Source organism: Terrapene carolina, unplaced genomic scaffold, assembly GCF_002925995.2.
Source record: "Terrapene carolina triunguis isolate 2854851 unplaced genomic scaffold, T_m_triunguis-2.0 Scaffold93, whole genome shotgun sequence".
NCBI classification, from domain to species: Eukaryota; Metazoa; Chordata; order Testudines; family Emydidae; genus Terrapene; species Terrapene triunguis.
This window is the reverse complement of record NW_020664444.1, coordinates 174,988-186,984: the sequence shown is the minus strand read 5'-3', so window position 1 is coordinate 186,984 and position 11,997 is coordinate 174,988. Positions and strand designations below refer to the sequence as shown.

Genomic DNA, 11,997 nt, shown 5'->3' with positions numbered 1-11,997 from the left:
TGTGGTGTCAGATCTGTGCACACTTAACAAGAGGGAAATTGAGACTATTCAGTCATATTAGGTGAATGGAGACTTATCCCTCACACTGCAGTTGTTAAAACATTCACAATCTGAGGCACTTCTATCTTGAAAACAACTTGGCCCCAGAAATCTTCACAATGAACTTGATTTGTTTGATACAAATTAAATCTGTCTAATAGCTGTTTCATGCAGGTATTCCCAAACTATTTGGACAGATTTCAAAAAAGTTACAAATTTACAGGGTCAAAAACAGATACTTGAGTTATTACTTTAATATATTAACTTACTTACTTTATGCATTTTTATTAGGGCTGCCAATTGCAGTAATTCACTCGATTAACTCAACTCCAAAAAATTAATCACGCTTAAAAAGTTAATCACGATTAATCGCACTTATAACAATAGAATACTAATTGAAATTTATTAAATATTTTTGAATGTTTTCTACGTTTTCAATATTGATTTCAATTACAACACAGAATACAAAGTGCACAGTGCTCACTTTATTATTTTTTATTACAAATATATGCACTGTAAAAATGATAAAAGAAATTGTATTTTTAAATTCACCTCATACAAGTACTGAAGTGCAATCTCTTTATCGTGAAAGTAACTTACAAATGCAGTTTTTTTTTTGGTTACATAACTTCACTCAAAAACAAAACAGTGTAAAACTTTAGAGCCTACAAGTCCACTCACAATTTACCCAGGAATTTAAGAATATCACCAAATCCTTCCCCAAACAACTTCAGGAGAATCTCTATACCTTCATCCCCCACAAACCCACCCCAGGGCCCTTCTACATGCTTCCCAAGATACGCAAACAAGGGAACCCAGGCAGACCCATCGTATCTGTTCATGGCACTTTTACTGAAGGAATATTGGAATTCATAGAAACCATACTCAAACTACTCATCACACAAAGGGACACTACTGGCTTCCTCCAGAAACTCTGCAACATTAACAACCTCCTTCTGAACATTACACTTGCCCCGATAGAGGTCATCTCCCTGTACACCAACATCCCTCACACTATCACTACAAAAGTTTTTTTTCTCTTGCTGATAATTGCTCATCTTAATTAATTAGCCTCTTAGAGTTGATATGGCTACTTCCACCTTTTCATGTTCTGTATGTATATATATCTCCTTACTATATGTTCCATTCTATGCATCTGAAGAAGTGGGCTGTAGCCCACGAAAGCTTTTGCTCAAATAAATGTTAGGCTCTGAGGTGCCACAAGTACTCCTGTTTTATTTTAGTTTCCTCTCCCTTTATTACAGTGCTTAATAGTTCTACTTTTGTAGTTTATTATATATAGATCCTGTTTGTTTTACATAATGAGAATGTCCTGGTTTGCATTTCTGAAGAGGAAGTTGTGGTGGTTTGTACAACACATTGTGACTCACACAGATGATCTCAGTAGCTAAGACAAAACTATTATGTCAGATTGGCATTTTATTCAATGGATGTTTGATTTCCTACAGTCATCGGTGAGACTTTCAGATGGAATATTCAACACACTGCAGAGCCAGCTAGTGAGGCCTATGCTTAGGTAGATTTATTTTGCTTAGGCCAGGGATTCTCAACCTTAGTGTGGACCACATCTTAATAGCCAACTCTCCTCCCAGCTATAATTGCCTAAGATCCCTAAGGCACCTAAAATTAAATGTTTTCAAGAAAGTGATATTAGGAAAGTATTTAGTGTATTTTAACTAATGCAATATGGCATCTGAAAATCAGGAGAGCTTTCAGCAATTGAAAAGTCTCTCAGACGTGGTTAAGGCATAATTATCATTGCAGAGATTCAAGAATGCTGACTATAAATTTGTATAGAGCAGTTGTGGTTTGGATAGCCAAAGTTGTGGTTTCAGGCCCCTCTACTCCGATTCTTGAATGGAATTTTATTTCCTCTAGTTTACACTTTTGCTAATTAGGTATGTCACTTCAGTGAAACTGTTTAAAAAAAAAACTTGTTTAATGTAAACATATCAGTCCACCATAACGTGTAACATGCATGTTTTTATATTTGTATTTTACTTATAATAAAATCAGTTATGATCACACTGAGTGGAGCAGTATGTTAATTTAAACTGTTAGGGGGTCTACTTACTGTACAATCCCTTTGTAGCAGACAGTTTCCACAGACCTTGGGTTCCTTGTGAAGCACGTCCTAATTTTTCTTTCATTAGAAACTCCGAGAAAACAGCAGCCAGAGCTTAAGGCAGCATCCTTTCCCTTTAATGAGAACAGACTGTAGGATTGGGGGATATATGTTTTATGACCCAGTGGAGATGACGGTACATGCAGCATTACTAGTGAAAAGTGCAGGATGTGGTCTGAAGGCATAAAGTAGGTCTTTAATGCAGTCAGTACTTTAGAGTAGTGTCAACCTGGCTTCCAGCAGCCTAGTTACTTCTTGCAAGGTGACCCCAACAGCCTTTTCAGTCCCAAGTCTCCCAAAATCTGTCTAGGCCAAGTCCTTAATTACCAGATACTTGGACTACTCCCCTCTACTCCATCACCCCCAAAGAGTGAAACCAGCTCCCCATGTAATCAATTCACTTTTGGACTTATACTCTACACAGTGTGCACAACAGACCTGCTGGGGGTAAAAACTGTTGATGTACACACTGCTGATGCGCATTAGCAGTTCACTAATGAGCTTTAGTTCAGTCCCCTTTCAAAGACGGATTGTTAATGTGCATCAGCAGTATGCACATGGACAGTTAGGATGCAGCAGACTATTGCAGGGTAGATTCATTCCCCAGCATGCCATGAACTAATGTGCAGATAAGCCTTGACATAAAGGCTTCAACTAGAGAACTATATGCAGGCAGACTCCTGTGCCTCCTTGTTGTCCTGCTGAAGTCAATGGAGTAGACACAGTGGTCCCCTAAAAAAACCCAGTTGCAGGAGTGGAGCCCAAGTCATTTCACTGCTCATGGAAAAAGTCTAGACAACATTTTTTAATTTTCCTTTCAATTATATTCATGGTTTCTTTATACAAATTTTCAAAACTCACTTTTATAAACAATTTAATCTTTTAGTCTTTTTTTAACTCCCTTCCAAATAACTGGTTTATTGGCTGTTTGTGCAGCAAGCTTTTCACTGTCATCTTCTGTACTGTCATCTTCTGTACTGTCATCATCACTGTCACTGCCATCCTCTTCACCAGATTCTTCATCACATTGTGCCATTCTGAAAATAAATTTTTTTTCAGAGGTATAAAAAGCAAAAGAACTTTCTGAAAGGAGAATGAGAACTGAAAGTAATTACCCTATGGAGCTGGCTGGTCTATTAGGATTTGAAAATTCTTTTCCAGAGTCAACATCAAATGGATCTGAAAAAAAAATTACATCTGGTAAGAGTTAAGTTTAAGATTCTTCATTCAGAGAGGAAAATGAAAGGGATTCTGCTGACTTAGCCAAGATTTGGCTCTATAGGAGGAAATCCAGTGACGCACCACTGCTCATCTTGACACTTTGAAAACCAGGCCCCTTCCCTTTAAGGCATCTCCCGTTGAGTGCCCAAAAAATTGAAGCACTTAAAATCACTAGTCACTTCTGAAAATTTTGGCCCTAAGCTCCACCTCATTGATGGGTGTATCCATAACCTAAGTGAAAGCAGATATTTTAAGAAAAGCTCACAACAAATTGCCTTCAGTCAAGCTGTGGAATGTGTCAGTTTTGGCTTGAGAAAAATTGAAATCTCAATTAAAGTAAAACTGACTCATTTACAGTGCAATAAATTATTGGGAGTGGACTACATCCACCCTGATTGAATTGGCCTTGTCAACAGTGGTTCTCCACTTGTGAAGTAACTCCCTTCTCTCCATGTGTCAGTATATAATGCCTGCATCTGTAACTTTCACTCTATGCATCTGAAGAAGTGAGGTTTTCACCCACGAAAGCTTATGCCCAAATAAATCTGTTAGTCTTTAAGGTGCCACCAGACTCCTTGTTGTTAGTGCAATAAAGTATACATTTCCCAGGGAGCTTTAAGGTTGTTTGTAGTAAGTAGAGATGTCAGTTGCTTTATAGGTGAGTATACACACACAGCCTCTAAAAATCATAAATAGCTCTTGATAAAAGTATTGGAGAGGGGCTCCTGACAGAAGGGAAGAAGATTGAGTGAATGAGTCTGAACTTGGCCTCACCTCACACTGGGCCAGAAATCCACCTAAGTCTCATCATCAGAAATGAGCTAATTCCAGGTGACAACTCCATCTGGAAATCAGTGAGTTTCCAAAAGGTTAAGAGTCTGAGTAGACCAGGGCCCAGTATAAGAGTGGGAGAATTGCAGAATTCCATCTCAGAAGTGGTAAAGGCACAAAGCCTGACCCAAGGCTGTACTCAGAAGGACCAGCAAGGAGGCAAGTGCAGCTAGCCCTGTAACCATGACAGAGGCCATCTAGTCCTCCTGCCTTTCTGAAGGACCAGAATAGGCATGTTCCTTAAGATCTATTCTGGTAAGTTTAAGGATTCTTTTTCTAAATGTTTCAAGTAACTGGGTTTCCACTTCCCTAAGGAGACTATTCTATTCCATAAACTAATATACTCCAGTGACAAGGAGATGTTTGTTATTCAGCTTAAGTTTTCACTCAGTTTCATCCCCTTATCCAAGACACCAGGGGCTGCCTGCCCTCCCGCTCAGAATGTGGATGAGATGCACCTCCCACTTTGTGGGGAGAAGTTACTGGCAAAGCCAGGACACCATGGTTGCAGGCTTGGGTCATGTGAACTGCCAGCACACAGTTAGCCTAGGGAGGGGCATGAGACTTAGCCACTGTCCCTTCCCCTCCCTGCTCTGGGTGGATAAGAACTATGGCCTTCACACACACTTGGGCAGTTTGTGTTGGGATATTTTTTGTGTGCCTCCTGCATTGAAGTGAAGTGCTTTCCCAAGAGTGGGGGTGAGGGGGAGAAGACAGAACATGCAGGCTGAAAAACCACTGAAGGAGCCAGAACATGGAAAACTGGCACCAGTTGTGCGACATGGAAACTGGGACGGAATTGTACTATACTTTTAGTACGTTACTTTTGTCTGACTACATCTGTCTGGATTTTTAGATAGCTTTTCAGGCAGGGACTTTCAATCTTCTATTCTGTCTGTACAGTGCCCACAAAATTGGGGCCCCAGGCTTGGCTGGGACCTTTATGCACTGCCACCATACAACTAAAATTTTGCAATATGAATCTAGTTTTAATTTGTGCCAATATTTCTCCTCTTTAGGTCTTCTCATATTTATCAGTCCTCATTAGTGTTCAAACTTTCCAATTCAGCACTTGTAAATGTAACAAGTGAGCTGTTTACTTTCTTTCTTCCTTAATTCCCTGAAAACATCCTTTATAAAACTAAACCAATTAGGACAGCCACTCTGTTGGGTAAATTCATGTCCATATAATGCCTACTGAGATTTTTTTTCGTCTTTAGCAACAGAGCATTCAGAATTGTCAGGAAACCACATGGAAAGGTCACTCAAAGGGAGGCTTTTACCTATATCTTCAGTTTCTCTTTCTTTTGCACTTGCTAAAAATTCCTTTTCAACTTTCAGCACCTCTTCCTGGCAATGGCAGGCCGCATATTTCTCCAAGAGATTTTTGTTCAATTCAAGAAACACTTTTCCCCATTTGAACTTTCTCAGAAGAATGGTGGCTAGATCAGAGAACCCTAAAATAGAAAACAAATATGACCAGCTTCTCTTCAAACATGGGACTCGTAACAAAAAAAACAACAACTTACAGCTGCCTTGATATCTAATCAGCATAAGTTCAATGCATAGCATCTGTCACTAAAACAGTGATACATGAGACATTTGTCAGCATCCTTGAATGTTTTGGAATCTAGGTCTGGAGACAGGAGACTTAACTTGAGGCACCCAAGTGAATCCAGGAGAAATCCACTGTGTTCTAGTTAATCAGTCTCCTGAATGTGGAAATATAAAATCTGATGTTGTACAGTACAGTGTAAACAAAAGGTAGATCTCTATGCAGCAGCCAATAATCAGCCAAAGTCTACTGTTAACCCACTTCCAAGCCCTCAGAGTGGAAAGTGCAGGTCTATGATGGTTTCAAACTTCCTTCTCTAACAGGATTCAGGGAGTGGCGATGGACAACGGTTCCCTGACCACTTTGAGAGGTTGAGACATACCACAGGCTCTGCTGACAATACATGATGATCACCAGCTCTATCTCCTCCCCTCAGAGACTGATAGCAAGGGAGGGCCACACATGCCTACACTCAGTGCCAATTTGAGGCCCTAGTTTTAATCTTCAAGGTCCACAATGGGTTGGGGCCCAGCTGCAGCCAAGACCCCTATTCCAACACAACAAGAGCTGGTTTAAATTTTTCAGAACCAACCAATGAAGGTTTTCAATACAGTGGAACCCCATTTATCCAATCTAATTGGGAGCAGCACCAAATCGGATAATCAAAAATTAGAATAATCTGGAGAATGGGCAAAGAGCTTTAGCTCTGGATTCAACTGGAGCCTGAGCCCTGCCACTTGGGCCTTTAGCCCTGGTTTGGTTAATACGGAGAGCCAGATAATGGAGGCTCGGATAAATGGGGTTCTATTGTAACTTCATTAGGAAACACTGAAGCTTTTCTCAAACCAGCTCTGTTTATGATCCCTTGAAACAACTCTACTTCCTCTAGCTAAGAGCGAAGCCTTCAAGAGTTAAAGATAAGGTATTCTCACTGATGGTCTGCAGAATGCCCTACTGGAGAAGATAAGACTGAGCCTGAGTAACTGTATTCAGAGCACAATGGAAGTGAAGTAACCAAAGACAAAGCATTACAGGTGTGGATACTAATAACGGTAAACAAAGCTGTCAAACCTAGAAGTGAAGAGCAGAATCCATAATGGACTACTCCAGGACTTGCTGTATTTATTTAGTGCTTAATACTGCAGGGTGGGATGCTCAAGAAATCTTTTCGGCCTGGTCTACACTGGGAGGGGGGGAAATTGATCTAAGATACGCAACTTCAGCTACGAGAATAGCGTAGCTGAAGTCGACGTATCTTAGATTGACTTAGAATCACTTACTTCGCATCCTCGCGGCACGGGATCGACGGCCGCCGCTACCCCGTCGACTTTGCTTCCGCCTCTCGCCGAGCTGGAGTTCAGCAGTCGACGGGAGAGTGATCGGGGATCGATTTATCGCATCTACACTACACACGATAAATCGATCCCCAATAGATCGATCGCTACCCGCCGATCCAGCGGGTAGTGTAGACATACCCTTAGATATGACAGATACAGACCTTGAGCAAAACATACTCTACATCTGTCCACTGAACAAGATGTTGAACAAAAATCACTTAAAAGAAAACTACAATAATTTTTTTCACATCAGCTCCACATTATAGCCTTACCAACAATACAGAAAGTAGCAGCTAAAGCTTCCACGCAGGACAGCTTGCATGGCCGGCCGTAGTTTACAGGATTTGCTGCCACCAAGTAAGGCAACAGTCGGAGATAGCTTCCCCTCATTTTACTAAATGGCGTTTCTTCCAACTTGGCCCACGAGCAATCTATGACTGCAACTCCATTCTGAGCTACAACCTGTCTGAAAAACAAACTTTATTGTAGTTGCGCATCTAATATCTCATTTTAAATGTTTAGTTCTTTGGATTAAGGCTGGTACTGTGTACAGGAACTAGCTCCCCAAAAGTGCAAACAAGCAATTTTCTATACATGCGTTAACTGATTTGCCAAAACACTCCAAGTATATGGCAAAGCTAGGAACAGAGTTCAACTCTTCTTAGTGCTTGTGCCTTCACCACAAAACCATCTTTTCATTCTGAAATAATGGACCTTTTTCAAGTTCCACAAGCTACCATCACTTCTAGTGTCAAGTCTCCCCAGAATAAGTGCTCTAGTTGGCAGGAATTTGATTTTCTTTCTTGATTCATGGAACACACCTTCACAGATAAAGAGAAACTGATCAAAGAACTAAAAATTAATGGTAACTTAGGTACAAGTGATCATGACAATCACAATGTGCAAGCAGAGTGAAGTCCAGACCAATGAGATATATATATAGCTTGTGCTTTAAAAGGGCCAATTTCACAAAGCTGAAAACAATTGAGCCAAATCAGTTGGGAAGAAGAATTTAATCAGAAAAATTTGAATGATAATTGAGAATTGTTTAAGAACACCTTACCAGATGCCCCAAAAGCCACAATCAAAGAAAAAAGTTGTGATTTTTTTAATCAGTAACCTGGTTTTGAGTGAAAATGAAGGGAGCTATAAAAAAACAAATGGAAGAAAGGGAAAGTTGACAGTGAATATAAATAGGAAGGTAGGAATTGTAGAAAATTGACCAGTGAAGCAAAGGGACACAAGGAGAAATCTATGGTCAGCTGAGTTCAGGACAATACGTTTAAGTATTAGGAACAAAAAAAGTCTTACCAATGTCTAGTCCATTACTAGATAAAAATGGCAGAATTATTAATACTAATGCATAAACGAAGAAGTATTCAGTAAATATTCCGTATTTTGGAAAAACAGATGTAGTCATAATATATGACAAGTCTCGTTCCATTCCACTAGTATCTCAGGAAGATATGAAACAGCAGCTATTAAAGTTAGATATTTTAAAATCAGCACTCAGCTAATAAGGAGCTCTCTGGACCACTAATATTGATTTTCAATCCATCTTAGAACACTGGGGAAGTTTCAGAAGACTGGAAGAGTTAATATGGTGCCAATATTTAAAAAGGGTAAATAGGATTTCAATTGGACTTAGATCCCAAGCAATATAATGGAGCAGCTGATATGGGACTCGATTACATTAAAATTTCAGAGGTTAATAGAATTAATGCTAATCAACATGGGTTTATGAAAAATAGATCCTGTAATCTCATCAAAAGGATATGAAAATTAGTTTGACAAGTTTGGTTGATAAAGACAATATGGTGTTGTACTATACAATGCTTTACAGAATGCTAAGAACTTGGTACTGCATGACATTGATTAAAAGTCTAAAAAGGTACAAAATTAACATGGTACAGATTAAATGGATTAAAACTGGGTAACTAATAGGTCTCAAGGTAATTGTAAATGAGGAATAGTCATCGAGTGGGTGGGTTTCTATGGGGGTCCATTGGGGATCAATTTTTTGCGCTACACTATGTAACATTTTTATTAATGACCTGAAAGAAAACACAAAATCATTAATGATGAAGTTTACAGATGATACAAAATTTGGGGGAATTGTAAATAACGAAGAGGGCAGGTCACTGATAAAGAGCAATCTGGATTGCATGGTAAGATAGGTGCATGCAAAGTGTGTTTTTATGAGTAAATGTAAACATCTAGAAACAGACAATGTACCATATATACTTGTTCATTAGCCTGTTCATTTATAAGCTGACCCTCCAAGATGGTTAAGTAAAAATAGCAAAAACGGTATGACCCTTTCATAAGCCGACCCTATATTTCAGGCAAACTTTGGCTCCTGGCCAGTTAGGGTAAGTCGCTAGCGGGCCTGGACGTTTTGTTTACCTGGAGCGTTCACAGGCACGGAGCCCCTCAGCTCCCAGTGTCCGCGGTTTGCTGTTCGCGACGCACCATTTCCCGCAGCTCCCATTGGCTGGGAACGGCGAACCACGGCCACAGGGAGCCGAGGGGCTCCATGCCTGCAGACGCTCCAGGTAAACAAAACGATAATGTATTACATATTTAATTCAATGATTCCATAGAGTTTAAAATCATCAGATTTTGGTGTAGACCCGTTTATAAGCCGACCCCCGCTCTTTGGTGCGTCACTTTCCCACCAAAAATATTCGGCTTATGAATGAGTATATACGGTAAATCATACTTACAGGATGGGGTACTCTATCCACCACCAACCCTAAATCTTTTTCAGAGTCACTGCTTCCCAGGATAATCAGCTGAACATGAGCACACACTGCAATGCTGTGGCAAAAAGACTAATGCAATCCTTAGATACATAAACAGGGGAATCTCAAGTAGGAGTAGAGATGTTTATTCACCTCTTTTATTTGGCACTGATGCAACTGTTGCTGAAATTCTGTATGTAGTTCTCATGTCCATAATTCAAGAAGGATATTGATAAATTAGAGAAGGGTGAGACAGGAGCCACAAGAATGATTAATAGACTCAAGGAGCTTGATATATTTAGTTTAACAAAGAGAAGGTTAAGGGGTGACGATCACCTACAACTATAAGTACCTACACAGGGAACAAATATTTAATAATGGACTCTTCAGTCTAGCTGAGAAAGGTATAACAATCCAGCAGATGAAAGCTGAAGCTAATCAAAGTCAGACTGGAAATAAGGCGTAAATTTTTAACAGTGAGGGTAATTAACCATTGGAACAGTTTACCAAGGATTGTGGTGGATTCTCCCTCACTGACAGTTTTTAAATCAAGATTTGATGTTCTAAAAGCTCTATTCTAGGAATTATTTTGGGGAAGTTCTATGGCCTGTGTTATACAGGAGGTTAGACTGGATGATCAAAATGGTCCCTTCTGGTCTTGAAATGTATGCGGGGGCCTGGACTAGATGAGCTCTCGAGGTCCCTTCCAGTCCTATGATTCTATGACTTTCTGAAATTTGAAGCCTGGATTTCAGAATTAGCAGCTAAAAAAAAAAAGGCTACCATGAACTGGGCACTTTAGATATGGAAACACTAGTTGTGGGACCTCAGAATGTTAGCCACACTTTACTGTATCAAATATTTTGGATTTTTTTTTTTTTTTTTTTTAATATATCAAAAGCTTCATGTCTCACCCACTATCAGCATCTCTGCATAATCCTTGGGCCTGTTAAAGAAAAAGGAACCTACTTTCCATGCATAATTTAACTATATTAACAGAACAGGGAAGACAAGATACCCCCATGTGTGAACACTATTTTAGTTGACAATCAAATAATGAAATGTTTTCCTTAACTCAGCTAACAGTACATTTGTTAACATCGGCACAGAATATACACCAGCACCGGACTCAGTCTCTCTCTCTAGAAACTCATAATACAGCAAAAAGTAAATAAACAGGTGATAGTGGATTTGTACCTAAGAAATAACACTCTAGGACTCTGATTCGCACGGAACCTACTTGTCAGCTGCAGAGACATACTGAGTTGCCATAGGACTGAGGATGAGCCCTGGGAATCTCTGATTGAGACGCAGGTTTCGGAGCAGGCCTTTGCGAGCCAATTTCCTCCCCGTGCATTTCTTGGGATCACAGTGTCCCAGCTCCCACATGGCAAGAGGGCATGGGAATCTCACCTCTGCAGAATCCCCCTCTCCAGCGCCATCCTGCTGAATGCAGGCTGCAAACACGCAGAGCAGAGCAGAGTTCAGCCTTCTCCTCGGAGGCCCAAAGGCTATAGAGGGAGCGGGGCTTGGCAATGGCTTCCCTGTGGGTGGGGCTCAGCAGCAGCTAGAGTTGCCAACCCTCCCTGTTTTTCCAGGAGTCTCCTGGAATCGGGCTCTATCTCCCAGAGGCTACTAAAGCCAAACCAGGAGATTTTAGGCTGCTAAAAGTCCAGCAGAGCAAAGGCAAGCTCCCTGCCTGTCCTGGCCCTGTGCCACTCATGGAAGCAGTCAGCAGGTCCTTGCCAACCCTGGGGGGTCCACGGGGTCTCCACACACTGCCCTGCTCCTAGCGCCGATTCTGCGGCTCCACTAGCTGAGAACTGTGACCAATGGGAGCTGCAGGGATGGTGCCTGCAGGCAGGGGCCGCAGGGAGTTGCTGGTTGCTTCCGCGAATGGTGCGGAGCAAGGGCAGGTAGGGAGCCTGCCTTAACCCCACTACACCCTGAACCAGGAGCCGCCCAAGGTACCAGAGCCCACACCCCTCATCCCCTCCTGCATCCCAACCCCCTGCCCCAGCCCTGAGCCACCTCCAGCACCTAAACTCCCTCCCAGAGCCTGTCCCCCGCATCCTCTCCTGCCCCCCAACCCCCTGCCCCAGGCTCAGCCTGGAGCCCCCTCCC

The 11,997-nt window shown here is 41.2% G+C and overlaps 1 protein-coding gene across 1 annotated transcript in view; it reads right to left on the bottom strand.

Moving 5' to 3' along the window:
* Window positions 1-1,203: 1,203 nt before the first annotated feature.
* The window catches only part of TSR3 (TSR3 ribosome maturation factor), an 11,072-nt gene continuing 278 nt past the window's right edge, over window positions 1,204-11,997 (bottom strand). Inside the window, exons 2-6 of the mRNA XM_024215577.3 lie at window positions 11,114-11,330; window positions 7,402-7,595; window positions 5,521-5,694; window positions 3,301-3,364; window positions 1,204-3,222 (exon numbers count right to left, since the gene is read on the bottom strand). Coding sequence (XP_024071345.2) covers window positions 3,060-3,222; window positions 3,301-3,364; window positions 5,521-5,694; window positions 7,402-7,595; window positions 11,114-11,330 — 812 coding nt within the window. The 3' untranslated portion in view covers window positions 1,204-3,059. The remainder of the gene's footprint in view (window positions 3,223-3,300; window positions 3,365-5,520; window positions 5,695-7,401; window positions 7,596-11,113; window positions 11,331-11,997) is intronic.